Source organism: Euprymna scolopes, chromosome 2 (genome assembly GCF_053919585.1).
Source record: "Euprymna scolopes isolate OS-2025 chromosome 2, ASM5391958v1, whole genome shotgun sequence".
NCBI classification, from domain to species: Eukaryota; Metazoa; Mollusca; class Cephalopoda; order Sepiida; family Sepiolidae; genus Euprymna; species Euprymna scolopes.
The window spans coordinates 188736070-188760278 of NC_136483.1; the positions used below are offsets into that span (position 1 = coordinate 188736070).

General features: G+C 35.2%; 1 protein-coding gene across 1 annotated transcript in view; it reads right to left on the minus strand.

Annotated features, from left to right (window-relative positions):
- Positions 1-19049: 19049 nt before the first annotated feature.
- Positions 19050-24209, minus strand: part of LOC145299745 (uncharacterized) — a 31881-nt gene continuing 26721 nt past the window's right edge. Inside the window, exons 3-4 of the mRNA XM_080144429.1 lie at positions 22537-22630; positions 19050-20667 (exon numbers count right to left, since the gene is read on the minus strand). Coding sequence (XP_080000555.1) covers positions 19766-20667; positions 22537-22630 — 996 coding nt within the window. The 3' untranslated portion in view covers positions 19050-19765. The remainder of the gene's footprint in view (positions 20668-22536; positions 22631-24209) is intronic.

The following is a 24209-nucleotide window of genomic DNA, read 5'->3' on the forward strand; positions in this document are numbered from 1 at the left end:
TTTTCGTTTACTTGAAACTGTATCAATTAAATTGTCTTTAAACGATAAATAGTCTGTCATTTTACCGTAAAGTTAACTGTCAGCTAAATATTCTGAAACTCAATAAAACAAATGTTATTTTTTTTAAATATGTTTAGTAATAATTGAATTGCTTTAGTTTAAGTACCGTCTTAATTCGATGTTTGGACAATTACTTTTCACGTGGAGTTCGTCATAAATTGTACTTTAGCGACATCATATAAATCATTAAACACTATTATTGCAGATCAGCTATCCTATTTCCTTGATGTTGGAAAATGTGATAACATACATACGAACATGGGGTGCCTTAGCGAATTAAGTTTATAAACGATAAAAATAAACAGTAAAATTATCTAGGACTTCATAACGTAACGGATAAAGCGCCGGTGTACTGTAATACATATGGTCTCGACTTCTATTAGAAAGACATATGCAAGCTACGCTGGAGACAGGTAGGACTTCGAAACATGCATGTCCATAGATTACTTATAAATTAATAAAATAAATAATATTAGCTGCCCAAGTATGGCAGCTAAAAGACAACGGAACACAATTCATCATTAAATGGATGATCATAGAGAGAAGACCAGCATACTCACCAGCCTCAAAACGGTGCCCACTTTGTTATGCGGAGAAATACCACATTATAAAGACTATAAATTACCCCTAAAAGACCTGTTTGAACGTCCGCTGTGAAACCCTTAAGGCCTGTATACATAGGAGAAAAGCGCTCCTAATAAACTGAGAGGACCGAACAACAAACGAAGACCCTACCTAAAGAAATTTCTTTAAGAGTATTATAAATGCAGTCAATTTAACGCATAAAATAATTTAGTAAAAGTGAAAATATACATTTAGACAATTGTAAGTATAAAAATATTAGATAATTTTATGGCTATATATATATATATATATATACATATAAAAGTGAACGTGTCTGTCTGTCTGTGTGTCTGTGTGTCTGTCTGTCTGTGTACATTTCCCTACGCAATAACTCTGTCAATTTTTAGTCTATAGACTCGAAATTTGAAATACCGGGTACTGAGATTTGGGAAAATCGATGTGACGGGTGTCAGCCAGAAATTTGGCTGTTAAGGGGTCAAATTTCAACGATTTGACCTTAAAGAACTCTACACAACTCCTCCGACGATTTTGGATCTAGAAACTTGAAATTTTAGATATAGGTTCTTTGAACCTGGATCTAACTTAATAAAGTTATTTGAGCCCGAAACTATAAATTTTAAGGGGTCATAATAGGGGTCAAATTAAAAAAAAAATTAATTATTTTTGCTCAGCATACACATCCAAACACCCGGGCAACGCCGGGCTGAAATGCTAGTATATATATATATATATATATATATATATATATATATATATATATATATATATATATATATATATATATAAATTAAAGAAAAATAAAAAGACCTAGACATTACGAGTCAGGAAAGGAAATTAAATAGCTTATATAAGATCCCTTAGAACCTGACACCAAATGCATAGTAACTAAAGATAAACTAAAATAAAAGCATATGGGTACTGATTGATTAATCAAAATATAAGCGTATAAAATATATATAATAAATAAAATAAATAAAATATATATAAAAACGTATAAAATATATATATAAAAATAAAATATAAAATATAATATAATAGAAAATAAAAGAATCAGGAATTACCTCCCTTGGATTAAAATAAAAACAGACAAAGGTTAAAGAATTAATAAGATAGGTTAATAACGTCCCTTGGACCCACCAAGGCTAACCGATCAGACCGGAAACCATGCCAATTAGAAACAGTATAGGACAACATGCAGTTACTAACACTGCATTAAATAAAAGATTATAAAATTGATATAAAAATAAAATAAAACATACATAAATAGGGATAAGCTATAGTTGAATAAAAATGAACATTATTTTAAACAATGTGTGTGCTCCTGTTTTTTCTCAAACAGAAAACAACATGGCTGACGAGAGCCTAACATTATTTACGCTTTACCATTAACTGGTCCCCCTATGTTCGGCTTGAACATTATGATAAATGCAGTCAATTTAACGCATAAAATAATTTAGTAAAAGTGAAAATAGATATTTAGGCATTTGTAAGTATAAAAATATTAGGAATTTTTATGGCTATATTAAAGAATACCATAACCTCTCTCTCTCTCTCTATCTCTCTCTCTCTCTCTCTCTCTTTCTCTCTCTCTCTAAAAAAAATATATATATATATATAATAAAATGAAAATAAAAACACCTAGACATTACAAGTCAGTAAATGAAATTAAAAATAGCTTATATAAGATCCCTTAGAACTTGATACCAGATACATAGTAACCAAAGATAAAATAAAATAACAACATATGGGATACTGATTGATTAATAAAAATATATGCGTATAAAATGTATATAATAAATAAAATAATATATATATATATATATAAACGTATAAAAATATATATAAAATAATATATATATATATATAATAGAAAAGCAAACAATCTCGAATTACCTCCCTTTAACTAAAATAAAGAAAGACAAAAGTTTAATGAATTCATAAAATAGATTAATTAATTCCCTTGGACCAACCAAGGCTAATCTATCAGACCGGAAATCATGCCAATTAGAAACAGAATAGGATAACATACATTTACTAAAAATACATTAAATAAAAAATTTTGAAAATAAGAAAATTGATATAAAAATAAAATAAAATATACATAAATAGGGATAAGCTATAGTTAAATAAAAATGAACATCATTATAAACAATATATGCGATCCTTCTTTTTCCTCAAATAGAAAACAACATGGCTGACAAGTGTCTAACATTATTTACCATTTACCATTAACTGGCCCCCCTTATGTTCCGCTTGAAACCGACGGAACCAATGTTTTCTGACCTTCTGTACAATTTTAAATAAATACTAAGCTCTTATATCGAAAAAGGGGTTTTCTTTGTAATCGAACACTTTATTGGAATTCTTTCCCCAAAAACAGTAAACAAATATATATATATATATATATATATATATATATATATATATATATATATATATATATATATATATATATTGACTATAACAATGTGCTTGATGAAAAGACAATTAAACGTTTGATGACCAAATTACGTGAGATGGGAAGTGTGGCAGATTCCCACAAAGATTACAGTGGTTGACATTGTTCAACCATAATTCTTGACGATATTAAAATTTGACATGAACATTTTAAAGGATAACCAACAGTACATCTCTTACAATAAACTGGCATTTCGAGAACATCAGTCTTGAGGATTTTCGTTGATTATCTTAATTATTTTCCTTACAAAATTCAGAACTTGCAGAGGCAAACCAACCGCAATAAATAGAAGGCGAAACGTTTGGAGAAAATCTTAGTCAAACAATTTAAAATGACCTGGGTTGTTGGAGTTGCTTGCCTGGTTGATATAACGTTAACCTGTTAAGCTAGGTATGGCTTTGTAGACTGGGTTCAAATCATCCGACAAGCAGTAATTATCATTTTTTATATTGATTGTTGCATAAGAACGAAGCAAGGGTAGTTTTATAGACTTGGTTTTAATCTCCTGTCATACAATCATTATTTCAATTTTAATCAGATTGTAAGGATATAATCCCCAATCATTCAGTTATTATTTGGCGAAAAAGATGTTCACAAAATCTATAGAGATTTGAGATCAAAATGAGAATACGGTGACTTTTTACCCATCGGTAAATTTCTATTATTAATAGAACATTAAGTTGATAATCGAATCACTATTCTCGCTTTCTCTCTGTAAAAATCTTGAATTAAAAAAGACTGCGCCCTTTTTGAGAAACTCCAACTCCTGTTTTATTAACATGTGTGAATGGTGGCTTTGCAGGGATGCAAAATAATCTCACGTGTAAGTACTTTTTTTAGCCCGGTTGAGGAGACCACCTTTCTTTTAGCAACCCTGGCAATGTATTTGTTTCAATTCGTGTTCCTTGCGAATGTTAAGTCAAAAAGTTTGAAGGATAAGCTCTCGTGTACTTAATATTCGTCATGAGAATCAGTGGATGAGATGCTTCTTGTAATTTCTTAAGGAAATAAGTTTAGTCTTAGTAGTATGAAATGTTACCATTCATTTACATCCATATTGAATTACAGACTACATCCAGTATCGAAATAGTAGCTTTATTACAACATTTGACATATTTCTATTTTGCGTGAAAATTAAAGGGACATCGTAATATATATATTATGGCATCACTGTTGGGTTTGTTTACTTTTTGTTGCGTCTCTTGATTGCCGATTCTTAATTTTTTTTTTCGATTTTGCAGGTGAATCTTAATAATAACTTCTCGTATATTCCACTATATTGGGACGTGAAAAAGTGCTATCTAGCAAGGAGAAATAAATAAATAAATAAATAAATAAAATCTGCTAAATGCACGTCTCCTGATGTTATTGCTGAGAAAATAAGACGCCATTTTGATACAGTGAAAAGCTTCATGAAGAACTCTTCACCATGAAAAAATGATCAGATACTGGACATTCAAGGAGTCTTACTGCTATAATTATGGGAAATATGGTTCGTTAGCTGAATAAAAAACATTGCAAACAAGTAAATCAATTTTTACCGCCGCTGGGCTTCATGAAGTGCCTAAAACCAAAACAAATGACATAATTCGCTGCATTGTTTATGTCAAGTGCCCTCTGAAATTGCCTCCTCTGACCCCAAGACAAAAGGATTGCGGACGAAATGGGCATAGAAATAGATGAACGCTAACATAGATATTTTTTCCATTGACGAAACTCTTGGTGGACCTGACGATTCGAGAAAGGGCTGGTTGCTTTCTGGAACTGAGCGTCATAAACGTTTAAGACGTCAGCAACAGGAGGAGGCATCGTGATATGAACTGGTATGATAGAGGATAGATTGTAGGTCCTATCAGAATACTTGATGGCGTGAAAATTACATCTGCATCATATTGTGACATGTTAAAGGACGCCTTTGACCCAGGTGTGGACGACATACTTTTTCCCTTGCTGAAAAATTTGATTTCCATGCATGACAATGTATCTTCACATTCTATTCGTACAACCACACCATTTTGGCCTCTTTTAGATTTCATGGAGAGAAACTAATGGTATGACAGTACCCCCTTCTATAATAAAGAAACTAGACAGTTCGGTAGATTCTAAAGGTCATGGGGTCATGTTGACAAATAATACACTTTTCTCATTAATTGTAAAAATTTAATGAAAGATTGCATGCTCAATATATATTGTGTTTATTTCTCTTGCTTCATTGCACTCCTTACGTAATATGACCGGTCAATGATTTCGCATCAAGGAATTCAAAAGTTCTACATGATTTCAACTTCTACCTTCGCTTCCAAGATGGATGTCAGCTCTGTCTGTCCGACCCTGTCCGACCTCTGACTCGGCCCTGACTTCTCTCTCTGACTGACTAAAGCTCTAACTATATTGAGAACTCATCTCTTACTCATGACGTCATTGCATGACCAAAAACCACGTGCATATCGATCCCGCGGCCTGACATGCCTCACGTTGTCTAAAACATGCCAAAAACACGTGCTTCGTCCACACATACTTGCAAAGAAGAATTCTCTAACCTCATTTTCGACTAACCTATTTTACAATAAAGTTTAACATTTTCTATGGTTCGGATCTAGATAACCTCAATTTAATTTCATTTAATTTTCATAACAGAATTGCATCATCAAATTCCTTTTTCAAAACTATTTTATGTGAAACTAAACAATGAGTAATTATACATTCCATTTTCAATAACATATCTGTATTATTTATTTTAAATTCTCCTGAATCTTAATTCCAAACCTAGCTTCCCAGGTTCGAATTCTCGGACCATCCTATCTCATTGTTACTTACTTACAAGAACTGGCGACTGTTCTCTAACATATACATACATACACATATACATATGATGATTGCAACGTCTTGTCAGACGAGTGCCACTCCCTCAGACACTCAAAATCCATGAGCCCAAATGTCTGAGGGAGTATCTATACAAATATGATGTTACAGAGTCTTAGCTTTGTACGACAGCTAAGTCTCTCTCTCGGTTCAAAATGTTGAGATCCAGCAACAAGTAAGAGCAAGATAGCCAGCAACAAATTAAACTGCAGACCAGCTTAATGCGGGTACTGGTCTTCCGCTTTATGGTTTTTTAAATCAGAGATTTGTCTTCTCCTAGAAAGGTTGCCTTCACCATGGCTTACGGGAGCCCTCTCTACCCCAATACACATATACACACACACAAATATACACGGTGCTAGTTGGCCGTTGACCCAGAAAAAGAGTTCATTCGCCCTTTATATATACATACATATATACACATACATGCACATACATATAAGTATATAAATATGCATGCACATATACATACATACTTTTAATGATGTTAGATCAGTTATTACATACTTCTTGTTTGTATGGCCTTCACGCGTCACAACGGAACCTTTTTCTTTTCTTTTTTTGTAGACAAATGTCTGAGGGAGTATCTGTACAAATATGTTATTGCAAAGTTTTAACTTTATACAACAGCCAGGTCTCTTTCTCTGTTTAAAATGTTGAGATCAAGCAACGAGCAAGAACAAGATAGCCAGCAACAAGTCAAAGTGCAGACCAGCTTAATGCGGGTATTGATCTTCCGCTTTATGTTTTGTTTTTAAATCAGAGATTTGCTTCTCCTAGAGGGGTTGCCTTCACCATGGCTTACGGAAGCCTCTTCATCCCAATATAATTCGATCCATTTCTGGAAGTAAGGTATCTGGGTACCAGAGCATATTCCACACACCGGTGGGTCATGCATGCTGCAGCTGACAGGGCTTAGCCTCTGTGTAGGATTCTGTCAGGGTTACCTCACACTTAGTCTTTGGTTAAAGAACCTTAGCCCACAAGGCAGTGGGAGTCCAGTTATACAGCGCCGGGCACACGCTGTTCATCAGAGTCCCAACAATAAATAAAAAAAAACAACATCAACGAGACGTTAAAAAGGTGGTCATGAGTTGCGGTGTCTGTGCAAACCGAAGGAGCGTCCAAAGCGGCAGAACTCCCCAGCGATCACGACGACGATGGTCATGGGGCCAATTAAATGATTATATATATATATATATATATATATATATATATATATATATATATTGTGTGTGTGTGTGTGTGTGTGTGTGTGTGTGTGTGTACAGTGGCGCAAAAAAGAAAATGGCACTGGTCGTTTTTTCCCAAACAGCAAATTTAAGCTAAATTAAATGTAACTGTTTAAATAACGTATATCGCATTTGATTCGTCTTTTATTCCTCTACAATGTTACGTCTTCATGCTTGACTTTAATTCAACTATCCTAGTGTTCACCTCGATTATAAAAAAATAAGTTAAAATCGAAATGAAACTCTGCAACAACAAATGAGCTTTACACCAGCTTTAAATATCATCCTTTTAGGAAATAAAGCTTCTCTAATCGAAATTATTGTTTTTCCAGGTTATACAACGCAACATTTAGTCCATGTACGTCGACTCTCTAGGTTAGTCTATATACCTCGATTCTCTCTTAGTAATAGTCAGGAGTTCATTAATCTTCATCTTTCTGGCTTATCCAATCTAGAAATATGCCGCATATTGAAATGTGATGAAAAACAGTACGAATGACTATGCAAAAGCACCAAAACACCGGTATTCTTCGTGATTCCGCAAAATCTGGTCGTACTAAAGTTACTTTTTACAAGGAAAACAATGCTATCAAGATCCGCAGCCCCAGAAACAGATTTGAAATGGCTTTCCAAATCCAACAAGAGTGTATTCTTATTAAAAAGTACTATATCTCTCCAGTTAAGAAGAGACTGAAGGAATTTAATTTGCGAGGCTGTGTTAAAAGATGCAATCCCATGATTTCTGTAAAGAGGAGAAAGTGTCGTTTGGATGTCGTTAGAAGCAATCAAGACCATGGCTCTTCATATTGGTCAAAAGCGATTTTTAACGACGAAAGTTCAATAGACTAGGCAATGATGGTAAGCTATATGTCTGTCGTGGGAAGGACGAAGAAGTTAATCCTAGGTGCCAAGTTTCAACACTGCAAGGTGGTAATTGTTCATTTTTAGTGTGGTAGGTGATTCGTGGTAATGATCCAGGGTATATAGTTCGCTTACAAGTTCGAATTAATTCGACTAAGTACATTAATATGTTGACTGAGCATTTTCTACCCTACTTTGGCCGGAATTTTTATGATGATCTCACCTTCACGCAGGATAACGATCCCATTCGCATAGCTGGCAATGTCAAGAGTTTCCTTGAAGAGCATGATATTCTGCGTTTGGATTGGCTTGCACAATCTCCAGACCTCAATCCTATTGAAAACGTACGACACTACATCACGCAACAGCTACGCAATGATAAAATTTCAAATTTGAAAAGAAATTTGGACAAAAATTAAAGAGAAGTGGAATGTCTTTTCACTAGTATATTGCCGCCAACTAATTGAAGGAGTGCCCACAAGAGTGCAGGCTGTCAAATTGCTGCTAACTATCAACTATTTCATTGTGTTCCTCTTGTGTTTGTGTTGCATTCATGTTCTAAAGTTACATTTAAATAAACATTTTCCATTATGCAGAGTTTCCTTTTGGCTTTTTCGCTTTGAAGTTATTTTTTTTAATTGACGTTAACACTAAAATACTTCAATTAAAACTCGAATATGAACTAGGAAAATTATAGAGGAATAAAAGCCGAATCAAATGAGGTATAGGTGGTTTAAACAGTTACACTCAATTTAGTACGGCCTTTCTTTTTGTCGCCACTTTATATGTGTTTGTGCGTACGATATCTTTTTAGATTATTGAAAATGGCACTGTTATGACGACTGAACATGCATTCATGACCTGAAAGTTTCATCTCTCTTTTTCATATATTTACGGTGTGAGACTATAAGAAAGTAATTTCTGACATAGACGTGCGTCAAAAGCACAGATGCGTTAGTGAATTCTTATTAAAAGTGAATTAAGAATAGTGACTATGTACAAAAGACATTCTAGAACAGAAAAGTTCGCTCGTTTTAATTTTACTAGTTCCAGTTACGTAGCCCTTTGACTTTTGGAGTAAATAAATTGGACGCCTTTCTTTTGGAACGATTCTCGTATGACAAATGCGCTTACAACGTTCATCGACAGACATCGTTCACCGCTGGCAAAAGTGCATAGAAAATAAATATGACTATGTAGAAATAAAAATGTTATGTCACCAAAATGCCACTTGTTTTAATGGTATCACTCGCAGGTATGTAGCTCTTCAACCTTTTTAGTTAAAATATAAGAGGCTTTAATTTTCGAACAACTATCGTGTACATATAATGATAGGGTATGTATGAAGGTCTATTCTACAAAATCTTCAGCAACGGTATAGCTGGAAATATTTTTAAAATTATTAAATCATTTCTCTCTGACAGGTTCATAAGAGTAGCAGTTGAAGATCAGAAATCAGAAACTGACAATATTAATGCTGGAATCCCGCAGGGGTCCATCCTCGGCCCAACTCACTTCCTGATCTACATCAATGATCTCCTAAATCACATCCTAAGAGAATTCGTAGACATTTACGCTAACGACACTACTATCTATGATCTTGATCACGTGGTGCAATGGGAAAAGAGGTGACTGGTTAATGATAATGCATCTAGAACCAAGCTTTTATCTTTCCGTCATTAACGCTTGGACCGTCGTCTGGTATCAATTGAAATGAATGGCTCTCGTCTTGGGGAGTCTCCGTGTTTTGACAAGCTTCTTTCGTCTGACTTTTATCCCTAATCTAAAAAGGAGCACACACATAAAATCCGTTTCCAAAATAATGGTTTGATCATTCTACTGGTAAACTAGATATATCACTGCCGATACAATTCGCTACATGTATAAGAGCCAGGTACGTCCTTGGATGGAATACTGTTGCTATATCTGTGCAGGAGCTGCTAGCTCCAGCTTATCCTGCCTTGACATAGTTCAAAATATACTTCGTAGGCTAGTAGTGGGTGTGCTTTTCTCTTTCCTGCAACCTTTTTCTCACAGACGAAACGTTGCAAGCACGTCTCTGCTATCGTTATTTTCATGACAAGTGCTCGTCTAAGCTTCAATCTATGCCCCCACTCTCAATAAATTCCCCTACACTTTTTTGTGCCTAAAACTAAACGTGGATTCCATGAACAAACTTCATACTTAGAACTGCACGCCTGTGGAACCGCTTGCCTGCTTTCCAGCTGACTACAATATGGTCGTCTTTAAGTTCAACGTAAAAAGTTTCTTGATGAGGCTTTCCCTTAAGTAATCGGGTTCAAAAGCATCATTGGTCAGACGCATTGCCAAAATGGGACTACATTTTTCATCAAATGTGATAACGAAAAATTTGAGTTCATTCAAAGAATATGTATATCATAGAATTCACTAATATTGTTAATCGATAAATTCACAATTTCTTGCTATAAAATCATAAAGAGAGTTAAAAAAAAATTAGTTATTTAAAAAAAGTTCAGTTTTTAATTATAAAAAATAAACGACACACGGGATTGAACCTAAAATCTTTCCACCAACCCCCGGTACTCTAACCGTTACGCTAACATGTCACATTGGCAAAATCGCGGTAAAAAAATATTTATATACAAAAAAAGTTATGCAAAATAAAAAAGCGTTAGTCACTTATGTACTTACTATCCTGTTTGTGAACCCACATATTTTGTTGTAACTTTTTATCTACTGAGCCAATTTTCGAATTTTTTTTTCAAAATGTAGCTAATGAGGTGTTCTATCCAACTATATAACCTGTTTGAGATTTGGTTGCGAACAGAATTAGTGTCCAGTTTATCAAATTCCCACTACTAATGATTACTACGATATTGTCCGATTGAGTTTCGTACACTTATGAACCCTTATCCTTAAGTCGCTTCCAAGCCTCGATAAGTGGTGACTCGCTTATAAAAAAGGGCAAACCACGTGTTGTAACAGTATGTCTCACTATAACCGTTACTATTGAGAGTTTCATTTGCACTGTTTTAGCAGGGCCTTACTAACGCTGATACAAAGGGTTACTCTGCTGCCGAAACAAGAAAATATCACTGTCGCTGTTACAGGGGTTATTCTGGCACTGTTACAAGGGAATTTTACTGGCGCTGTCAACGGGGCTCTCACTGGAACAGGCACAAGGAACTCATTGCAAAGCTTACAGAGTTAAACTACTGATTTTATAAACGGTTATTTCGACGCGTTAACAGGAGTATAACTGGAGCTGTTTCAAGGCGTTATCATTGGGACTGATACAGGTGTATCCCACTGGCGCAAGTACGAGACAGTACTTTTGCGTCATCATTGTATCTCGAAGTAAATCGATGCAAGTACTTGTTTTACTCCTTTTTGCCCCAAAACAATGTATATTGCGACTTGGAACGTAACGTGTAACTATTTTAGATCGTGTCTACCAGGGAACCATAAGGAGTTGAGTAGCGAGGTGTATTAGACCTCTTCAAAATTGACCTTTTTCTTCAAACATATAAAAACTGCTATTATTCCCATTCTCCAAGGTCTAAATTAGTAAATATACCAATTATTGTGATCTTGGACCTTGGTTATGCCTGTCTCAAGAGCCATGTAATTTTATTGTTGACGTTTTTCAAAAACGCTGCAAAATTTGGGATATTATGTCCTTATTTTCATTGTAGCTTTCCAGAGGTTGATGCTATAGCATTGAAAGTGGTACCAAATGAGAGCTAATAAAATTGTCTTGCATATGGTAGTAAACATATGAACACCTGTGTTAATTTTAACTAATTTTACTGTACAAACATATATATTTTTATGCTTGGAAAGGATGCCATCATATAATACATAACTTTATCTCAAAAATGTTACTCTTAATGCATGTATATAATTTATTTTCACTAAGTATGTTTTATCTCTTCATTTCAGATTGTAAGTTAAAGCTGATTTGTTTAGATTTGTGAACTGCTGACAACATGGCATCTGGAAGACAACTACGCTGTGGGAAAGTGGGTCATCGGTACAAGTGAACGGGATGAACCAACTGAAAAGAGAAGAAAGGTAGCAACACCTGCCACAAGGTCATTCAGTGATGTGTATCTCATTGGGCAACCCAGCTCCAGCATCAGCGGCTCTCAACTTCCTACTAATCGCCAGGTGTTCCAGTATTTCCTGAATTTGAGGAATGATAATCCCAGCAGTGACAATAGGTCTTTAGCCCATGATACAGTGGATGTCGTTTTGCCATTCTGGAATATGGCAAGGATTAAAACACTAACTAGACCAAATGCAGTCAACCGTTTCATGATCCTCCATGAAAAGTACAGGAAAATTGTTAAAAACAAGGGAAGAAATAACAAACCAGAGTAAGAGAAACGAGCTAACTTTCTGAAGGGTTTAGACAAGTTATTTGATATTAGAGCAAAGGATGCTGTGAAGGAGATAAGAAGCAACAGGCTGCTCACAAAGGAGACCAAGGAAGAGGACGTCAATTTCTACTTGGACCAACAGACCACTCGCCTGGCCCACATGTCAGGTCATGATAAGGTGTTTGAGAAGAAGTCTAGAGAGAAAAGCTTCCGAGAAGAAAGAGAAGAGAGAATGTTATCATCAGTGACTGCTGCAGCAGCAGAAGTTGGGAAAATTTCATGTGATGAAGACCCAGAGAACAGTAAAGGCTCTGGTACTAGTGAGGGTTCAGAATACACTGAGACAACACCAAGCTGTTCATCAAAACCAAGTAAGATAACCTTACACTTTCCACACTCAGTTATGACCAGTGAAGAGATTTGTAGCACTGCAGATCGGTTGTCACTCTCTGACAACCAGACTACAGCCATGGTGTCTGCAGTGTTGAAGGCAGGATGCGCAGATCTTGATGACTTTATTATATCAGCCTCTACTACAACACGAAATAGGATAAACACTCGTCATAACTTGTGCCAAAGTTATACTACACTGGGATGGAAAAGTTCTACGGGATGTTCTTGGTGAAAGATACCCAGTGGAAAGTCTTGCAGTGCTCGTCTCTGGTACTCCACAGTATGAAGAAGGGAAGCTGCTTAGTGTGCCCTTCAAAGAAAGCTCCACAGGAATCCAACAGTGTAATGCTAAATTGGAACTTATAGAAGCATGGCGTCTCACAGACAACATTGTAGGCTTGGTATTTGATACCACAGCAAGCAACAGTGGCATCAACAAGGGTGCAGCGAAGCTTATTGAAGAAAAACTAGGCAAAAAGGTATTCTACTTCGCTTGTCGCCATCACATATCAGAGGTAATAATTGGAAGTGTATGGGAGGCTGTGTTCAGCAAGGTCAAGAGTCCTGACAACCCAATGTTCAGCAATGTGAAAGAGAAGTGGGACAAGTTGGTTAAAGACTGCCCAAGAGTTGAACAAGACTTGAAACAGAAGAAGACAAGCACAATTGCAGTCTTAAGCAATTTCCTTGAGGAAGCAAGTCCGAGGGCAGATTACAGAGAGGTGGCAGAGCTGTGCCTGATCCTGCTTGGTGAGGAATCTCCTCGAAGTATCCACTGGGCCAAGCCAGGTGTCATTCACCAAGCCCGCTGGATGGCCAGGAACATTTACTGTATGAAGATGCTCATGTTTTCCAAGGAACTAAAATACAACACGGACACTATCTTCAAGCTGGAGAGGATGAACAAGTTCCTAGTCTTATTCTACACCAGCCACTGGGTGACCACCACATCCGCAGCTGATGCACCTATCCATGACCTCCAGCTTATGAAGAACATGCTGCAATACAAGCAGTATGACTATGAACTGGCAACCTCTGTTCTCAAGAAAATGAACAACCACCGCTGGTATCTGACCCAGGAACTAGTGCCATTCACCTTGTTCAGTTCACATTCCAGCATGACCAAGTCTGCAAAAGAGAAGCTCGCAGTCAGGCTGTCGGAAACAGAGAAACCTGAGAGTTACAGGAAAGGCAAGCCAGTGTTTCCTGTCATCAATGCAGCTACAGTTCTCACAGACCTGGTAGGGCCAGAGTCTCACTTTCTGTTTGATGCTCTTCGAGTGAAATGTGACTGGCTCACTACTCCTGCTGACACCTGGGAAGACAATGAAAGCTACAGGAATGCACAGAAGTTTGTGAGGTCAGTGAAAGTGACCAATGATGTGACTGAGAGAGGTGTGAAACTAATGAGTGACTTTGCAACTCAGGTCACAAGTGACCCAGAGCAAAGAAGCTGCTTACTACAAGTTGTGGAGTACCAGAGGAAAAAATTTGACAGTTTCAAAAAAGCCACATTGAACAAGTGATAATACACGTATTAGTAACATCCTATCTGACAGTTTCTTATGAAATATATGTGTCAGTGCAGTGCTATCATACAACCAAACTGATTTTTTGTAGTGTCCCAGCTGTTTGTGCATTAAAATTAGTTAAAATTTACACACGTGTTCATGTGTTTTATTGTGCTTACTACCATATGCAAGACAATTTTATTAGCTTTCATTTGGTACAACTTTCAATGCTATAGCATCAACCTCTGGAAAGCTACAATGAAAATAAGGACATAATATCCCATATTTTGCAGCGTTTTTGAAAAACGTCAACAATAAAATTACATGGCTCTTGAGGCAGGCATAGCCAAGGTCCAAGATCACAATAATTGGTATATTTAGCTAATTTAGACCTTGGAGAATGGGAATAATAGCAGTTTCCATATGTTTGAAGAAAAAGGTCAATTTTGAAGAGGTCTAGAGGTGTATGTTCACATTACATTAACACTTCAGCAGTGGGGAGACATGAAGGGAATTCCAAAGTCTTGCTGTCCTAGAGAAGAAACCATTAAAGTAGAAAACTTCCCGGCACCTAGGGATTTTAGCAGTGAAGGGGTGGTATTTTGCTACTTGTCGTTCAACACTGACTTTTTGTCAACTAATAACTTGGCACCTCTTTTACCTCAGACAATATAATGAAATGGAAGTTGCCACCAGATTAGTTTACTTGACAGCCGATAGGTGGCTTTCATCTGACTGAGGCATCAATGTGGTTGTTTACACTGTACCTGCTTGTGGAAGTCTCGCTTTATTTTGAGATTTAAGTTTATTTCGCTTAATTTTAGCTTTAGCGCTTGCATTTATATACATCACAATTATACTGACACACCGGTTTCAATTTTATCACCAAAGTAAAGCAACGTTGCGCATAGTCCGTACCAGATAGGTAACCATTTGGGAATATCAATCGCTGTACGTATGAGGAGTCGACATCTCTTAACAAGAACTGTAAAAACATAACATTGTCATCTCTCCTGATACGGATATATAAAGGACCGTAGCGCAGTGGTTAGATTACTTGGAAAATCAATTGTAAAAAGTGATATTCTCCTGAAGGTTGAAGGTTCAACCCTCAGTGTGGGCGATCCAAAAAAAGAAAAAATATCCAGTCATGGCTGATGGAACAAGAACATGCTACCCCCCGTGAAGTAAATAAAGGGTTCTGCTCGAATTTCTGTCCAAATTCCCGAATTCGACAGAAACATTCACGAGTTCGACAAGATACACCTGAAGAAGGTCGGAGGTTACATCGACCGAAACGTTGTGAAAATCACACTCAAGATGAGAACAGTAGTCTGACGAATCAAAATAATACGAATAACCAATCCTCATCTCCAAAAGAAGAAACTTCAGAAATGTCTAACTGTGTCGGATATATACTTGAGAGTAAAAAAACAATGAAAAGAATATGCTGTTGTCATAGCACTAATGATTAGCATGTATTGACGAATTATTATTACAATGAAATCGTATGCTCCGACAAAAAGGGTAAATCCGGTAATGCTCTGGAACCTTTTAGTTTACAATTTTTTTTACATTGATATCCTCAACTCTACTTATTCGCCGAAAATTAATTGAAAACATCTTTTTGTTTCATTTACGTTTATTTTTTAGCTTGACTAATCAAACAGTCATCGTTATATCGTATTAATCTGAAGATTCTATTTTTTGCATTGAATTTCCTCAATATTTTTCCACTCAGAAGTCTTTATAGAAAGACATCGGTTAGTTATAAGCGAAACCAGTTGGAGGTTGCCAACATTCTTAGCGAAAGTGATTCGAACTTTTCCTCAATATTTTTCCACTCAGAAGTATTTTTAGAAAGACATTGGCTAGTTACAAGCGAAACCACTTGAAGGTTGCCAACATTCTTAGTGAAAGTGATTCGAACTTTTCCTCAATATTTATCCACTCAGAAGTTTTTATAGAAAGACATCGGTTAGTTATAGACGAGACCACTTAAAGGTTGCCAAAATTCTTAGTGAATGTGATTCAAACTTAAACACTCAGATTATCAGTCCGTAAATAACAACTTCCATGCGGATACCTCCGAATAAAATATTAATACAGTATCAGACGGAAGTAAAAATACATGCATACTATTATAAATTCTTTAGAACCATCGATGGATGTCTGCTAATTTGAAATCCAATTACCTTCTTTTAATAAAACCTATAAAAAAATTTTAAATAAAATAAAAAAAAGAAAAAATCAAACAACAGAAAGAAAGAATAATAACTGAATTTATGAAATGAATTTTAATTTATTAAAAATTGTCTTTAATGGGGACGTGAAGAATTATGTCAAATCCACATTTTGAAGCAAACTGACGCCATTTAACCTCATCATTTGGTTGTTTTTTTTTAAGTTTTATTTTCGCATTCTTGCACGTCAAAAACAGCCAGACACGGTGTCAATATCTCAAATGTCTATCTTTAGTATCTCGTATGGTTTGAAAACAGATTTCTGTGTCGGTGTAAAGTCTTTAATCAGAAAGTGGTAAGGGAAGAATTTTCGTTTTCCATGGCGATGAAACAACTGTTCTTAAACTTAGTCACCAATTATTATTTTTATATTATCGTCTATAGTTGTTGCAGAATGGAGTTCTTTTATATGATTTCGTACGTGATTTTTTTTTTACTTGCCCAATTAAAAAAAAACAATGTTCATAGTTTCACTTATTTAGTACTGATTATTATATATATAGCCTGAGCAGCGTTAATATATAATACGTGCATTAATGAGACAACTAGATATACAGGGCGAGTCATGGAAAAAGGGCGAGTCACGAGAAACGGGTTTTTAAAACGCTCCTTGCTCTCCTTTAGTAAGAGATAGAGAGTGATGAAAGTACTCTTTAAACTTGCTTAAGATGCCGTTATCTTTCTTGTTATTTATTTATCCGTTACCTTACATTTAGTTTTCGTTAGTAATTGATTTTAAATTGCTTTCCTTTAAAAATTTAAAAACATCCGTTTCCCGTGACTCACTCTGTATAATTCTTACTTTTGTTTGGCGTTATTGTAATATATTGTTTTACATAACATTTTGAAATATTGTCTAATAAATGTTAAGCATTTATGCATTTTAGTTTTATTTATTTGTTTTCTATTTTTAGAGACATCCACTCGGTGCAGGGAGCGACAATTCAAGAAATCTATACGAAAGTTTAACATTTGTAAAAAAATTTGTTTTTGCAAAAAGAAAAGGAAAACGTCCCATACTTTAAAATAATGGCTGTTCAAAATTATTTATAAATTTTAATGGTTATTTTTATTTGTTACAAAAGTTTATATTTTAAAAATTAACCACTTTCATTTATTTCATAAAAAAATTCTACTGCAATTTATTTTGAAATTCTAATTATTAATTAAATGCATGTTCAGATAATAATTGTTTACTTTTGTGTTATTGCGTTACATTCGTGTGCTTTGTTTTGTTTTTACCAATATTTTACATGAAATTTTTCGAAGATATTCCTGAATTCCTTCCCTCTGTTCCTAGAGGACGTCTCTAAAACTTAAAACAATTCAAAAATGTCTTAAAAAAACAAAATGCATAAAAGAGAAATGTTATTGTATGTAGTGCATTGCATTTATGGTTTGGGCTCAAATTTTCAGTATCTATAATTTACAAAGTTTACTAGATATGTTAAGCTTGCACAAACATTGTTTCAAGATCTAAAGATTTAATTTTTTTCAACCATTCAAGCGAAATTTACGTTGAAAAATGCTCGTTAGTCTGTTCGAGTCTGAACGAAAATTCTGTAAAGCATGGAGACAAACAGTCCGTTAAATATGCCATTTAATTTGCTAGAATGATTAATGCATTACAACCACTTAAGTCTACGTATTGCAAATTGGTCACACACCATGTGTGAAAGATATCAGCCAGCACTAATGTTTTGACTGATACATTCAGCAGGCAATGGCGTTGCTTGAAGGCAAATTAATCCATCCGTGAAATACTGGATTCACACAAATACACTGTTATTATGTTGCGTATGCAATGACTTTTTCTATATTCAGTGAAACACTTGATAAGATGTTTCATTCTCATTTCAAATCTTAGCTGGTTACAATATTGTTGTTTTCAAGACCAACGTAAACAAATTATTGTTTAACCATCTGTCTGCATAATCAAATTCTACCAGATTTTTATCATCATTACCATTCACCTAGGCGTTGTCTCACCATTCACATTGCACTCATTAGCTCTTATCCTCGAATGGTATTTGTGCCGTGACAAATGATTAATTCATTAAAAAAATAATAAAAGTTCTCTGTTATTTATTTGTTGTTTGTTCCTTGAAATCACATTTATAATCATGTTTCATTGCATTTCAAACCTCAACTGACTACAACATTGTTGTTTTCAAATCCAATGTAAACAAATAGTTGTTGAGCTGTAGTCTTAAGTCATAAAACCATCATTACCAATCACGGTGTTTTATCACCGTTCAACTGAAACTCGTTGACCTTAATCCTCGATGGGCTTTTGAGCTTTCACAAGTGGTGACTCTTTAGTAAAAAAAGTTCCAAGTTATTTAGGGATGCGTTTCTGTGTTCAATGAAATCACAGTTATATCCGTTACAACAAATGAGGAATTTTATGCAAACTCCATAGCAAAGTTTTAATTCTACGGCTGACAACGATATTTTTAGTCAATAATGTTTTCCACGGCTTTTTTGGTATAAAATAATAACTTAATTCCGTTTTACAGTGAGATTTACTCAGTAAATTTTAATATACTTATTTTAGTTTCGTATTTTTTTATGAACAATAACTGACATTTGGAAGATGCTCTTATGAAAATTGATGCTTAATTTGTTTTGTTTTTTTTCTTTTGAAATGAAATACAAACTCTTCCTCTTGTTATTTTAATCGTACACAATTCATTAGACATAAATTATGTGTTAATCATTGCCGAGAAGAAATGAACCGTTCATATATTTCGCATCGGTATTAGCCAATAGACAATATAGATCGGGTATTATATAAAGTCAGCGTGACAGGATGTACAGAGCGATAATATAAAATTTACTTTACTGATGAGAGGATCATCGAAGTCTCTTGCATATCATTGAACGGCAAAAAAGATAAAGATGGTTGGGTATTTATATCTGGAACTCGATGGACAAGTTAAGCGCACGCTTGAGTTAATCTGTACCAATTACATTTGGACCGCAGAAAATACTGTAAATTTTATTAACCATTATATGTGTGGCAAGGTTTTGGTCATTCCATATTGTTCACGACGTTATTCATTAAACCATTCAGGCAACCACTAACAAGAGCTCAAGTTCTATCCGTCAAGTGCTCGAGTATAAATCAACGATTTGTCCCGACTTGGTTGTCAATCCTTTAATACATGTGGCGATATTTACTTTTTAATTGATTTCAATTTTCGTGCGTGTTCCAGGGACGCCACACATTCTGTATGGATACGTTCGGTAGAGCACCTTCATCTGTCGTAGAGTATGCAGAATCGGACATATTGCCATCAACTTTCATCTCGAACGAATCGGCGTTGCCCTCTTGTGGAGTCCGTAACAACCCACCCACAGGCGAACTCGACGGCGTTGCAATGACAGTCCCCGTGGGAGACAAAGTAGCTAGTCTCTGTGATTGATCAACCGATGTGTATAATGGGATGGCTTTGATAGCTAACGGAGTGGTCACCAAAAAGGCGATAGGCATTCCATTGTTTGTGTCCACCCCAGTGATTTGGTTACCGTTTCGAATAAGTTCAGCTATGTCGACAGCGGTGGGTAAATTACGTACAATTGTAGACGTCGTACTCGATGGAATATCCGCCAATTTTGTTTCATTGTGTTCAAGATGTTTTTGACTGAGGTCGTAAATTGTCTGTTGGTGATTATTTGTATGGAACTGAACTGAGCGGTGGCCGGCTATCTGTTGTGGATCAATACTGACCGCTTGTACTGTTCCGGAGGGAGACGGCTGACCATTGACTACACAAAGAGGTCTAGGATGACCGTCACGTGCCTCGTTGGACACAGGAACTGAGTGATTAAAGGACAGTCCCTTCAGTGTTTTACAGTCGACCGAAACTGAGACTTGGTGTGTTTTCTGTGTTTTAACTTCTGCCTTCTCTAATCGGTTGGTTATTTCTTGGTTCGGTGTTTTACTCCTGTTGTTGTAGCAGTTGTTTAAGTGGCTGATGACTCGAGATCGGAAGTCGGTATTGATGCAGTCTTTCTTGCCGAAATAATCAACGACTTCGCCGATGCAGTCGTTAAATCCATCGCGATATCTTGGATGATCGTGGTAACCAGCATCTGAAAGAGAACAAAGGCAAAACTAAATAGTGATTCGACATTTAAGGTTTGTTGCTTTTTGAAATGTAATGCAAGGTCGATGTTTTTAATGGAGAATCTCGTTCCTCTAAAAGGATCACTCTATACTGGAATAAAAAAAATACCGTTCTTATTATTTGAATTCTTCAGATTACTGTTCTTACCTTGAGAACAATTTTACAACGTTTCGGTCGATGTAACCTCTGACCTTTTTCAGTTGTCTTGTCGAGCTCGGGAATCTTTCTGTCGAACTCGACAATCTGCATGGAATATCGAACGGAATGATTTATTTAAATCAAGTGGAGTGTTGGATGGAACGGAATGTTGTATTTAAATCAAGTGTACGGTTGGTTGGTTGTTTTTGTTTTACGGCATATCAACCCTTTTCAGGTTATTTAATGCTGAATCTAGTTGTTTGGAGGGAAATTCTTTTAATAGAATTTTTTTTTTTCGAGTCGGTTTCTATTCAACCCATAGTTGGGACCCTAACAGGTACTACCACTCCGGGTCAGAGTGGATCTGGGAGCAATAGCAATTTCAGGTGGCTCCACACCCCCCAAAGCCCACAAGCTGAGGCCTCACCATCGGATATAGTTTAAGGTCATATCCAGGATCGTAGATAGCATGCTCTTGTGTCGTCAATCATGACTGTTTAAAGTACATATTAAAATTTTGTTGTTCACTCTTTTGGGGGTTGAAAGTTTGGTCCTCAGTGCGGGCAGCACTCAAAATGCAACTGCTTACTTAGGAATGATATCTTGTCATGGAACTAGAGCATGATACCCCCGTAGATTAAATAAAGAATTCTGAGTAAAATTCCGTGCAGATTTTGGAGTTTAGAAATGACAATAATTTACAAATGGCAATTATATTTAAAAACGTTTCATGTTTTGGGCTTAGTTTTTAAACCTCTTGTTGCAAGTACGTCATACAAATTTCTGCTCAATTCCGAGTTTTATCAGAGGCAAAAAAACCCAATGTTAAGTCAACCTAGTTCTATGAAAAATTTTGACATGAATGAGGAAAAATCCGTCTTCAGTTTTACTAATAAACTCTGTAATTTCTTTGATAATAAAGATAAAAATAACTCGAAAAACATCCCAATGACCTTCTAGATTTGGATCAGTGGAAACGATGTTAAACAAATTGTTTTAAAGCGATGGTAGATGAGAAATTGTAACAACTTTTAGATGCCCTCGTATTTTTAGGTTTTTCCTCCCTTGGCGTTTTTATTGTTTCTTTCTATGCGAGCTGCAACGAAGCTTACAATAAGTCGCATGCAGCCCACGAGTTGCATGTCTAACATGTATGGACTAGACTAGCAATCGTTGGTTATGCAAATAATAAATCATTTGTGGTGCAAATAGTAAAACAGGAAAACTTGAAATATAAACAGTTTTTCTTTGCTAATTTCGACGACGTTTCTAGTCATCCTAGAAATCCTACACAAGATTCAAACAATTCACGTCTTGAAGAGGTTCGGTTAAAACTGCGCAACACTTGCTCCATCATAGAATTCACTCACAGATATTTTCACTGATAATATTCATTGTCTTAAGAAACTTAATGCGGCGTTTTTTTTTGTTTTACCTGGTGTACTTATAATTCTATTTAGCTTTTATATAAGATACTGACAGATCCTATATTTCTAGATAACGATCGTTTTGAGAATAATAGTGACAAAGAGATAAAAAAAAAACCCTACCAAATTCAAACATGAAATTTCATGAAAAACACTGAACACTGAAGTATACAAATGCGAACTATAGTATATAGCACTCAAGTATTTCATTGTATCACGGCAGAAAAATAAATTTAAAAAATGACAGAAAAAATCCAAACAATACTCACTATCGTCAGGGTTGATTAATTCTTGGAGCTTTTTTAATTTTCGAACCGTCAACTCCAGAATTTCTGCTTTTTCTAATTTGGAAATATGCGAATTCTAGAAAAGAAAAAAAAGAAAACAATGCAGTTAAATAATTAATCTGTATAAACAGAAAACTGAAAATCTGGACCAAGTATATTGACAGCACATCGCATTTATAGGGGTGCGTTGAACATACCATAACATTTGTTAATAAACAAACGCCGTTCTTTTGAAACATTGGCAAAACACATAGATTCTTAAATTGAGTTAATCTTAGAATTGCATGGAAAAGACATAATTTATATTTACATCTTGAACAAGAACACAGACAAACACATCACCAACAAACACACATACTAACACAATATACAAAAACACACATACTAACAGAACACATACAAACACATCACCAACAAACACACATACTAACACAATATACAAAAACACACATACTAACAGAACACATACAAACACATAACACACAATCACACCCCAACCACACATGCTGTTAGCTTGGTCTCGAATGTGACATTTTCCAGATATGTTTTTTATGTTTTCTGATCTCATGTATTAAGGACAAGATACACAGAAAAATGACAACTCTTTCAGGTATCTATTTTGACTTTGTTTAGATTGGAAGTGAGCTTCTATAGCATGCAATCTACTTTTGAAGTGAGGTACGGAGGGTCCTACGGCACATTTAATGAGACAATTCTTCTATATGAGACTCTCTGGTTTTTAATCAAAGTTAACATTATTAAGATCGCTTGCCTTCACGCAACACAGAAGACCTATCTGTCTCGTTAACTCTAAACTGATGACAGTAGCAATTCGGTTATGGGGACCACAGAGAAGAGAGCTCCACTTTTTGTTAGTTTTCCTTCTATTTTATGAATTATCTTTACCACGGCTAAGGAGTTTCATCTACACACATACACACACACACACACACGCATATATATATGTATATATATATATATATATATATATATATATACATATATATATATATATATATATATATATATATATATATATATATATATATATATATATAACTTGAAATTGAAACTAGGGGTTATCCGAAGAAATAGAATTCTGGGTAATTTTACGTAATAGATATCCTCTCACAATGAATGCCCTTTAATGCAAATTTTCGATTTTTAAACATTTTTATGCATGGATATGTCCATATTCTGTCAACTAAAATGCCTCTAAATGGTCATAATTAAAATTAAATGTGTGCTATATTTATTAATTGATTTCTAATATCTATTCTTAAAATCTCATAAAAATCAGAGATATTTTAAATCACGAAAGGCTTCCATCTTCTCTTTGAGTGAAACTAAATTAGTTTAATATAACGTGCATTAGTCAAGCTTACGACTATCATCCGTCTTTCCAAAACTATAATAAGATCTATATATGTGTATAGAAAATAAAGAGAAATAAAGGATACATTAAACCTTAGTATATGAATAGCAATCGCAGCATAGAGATTAGATAGCAAGTGTCTATATTTGTGTTTCGTATGTGATTGAATTTTACTCATGATTAAGCCCATAATAAAATGAGAAGGCGAAATACCGATCCTTGGGGAATTTTTTTTTTTTTTAAATAAAAGGTTTAAAATAGTCATTCGTAATATTATTAG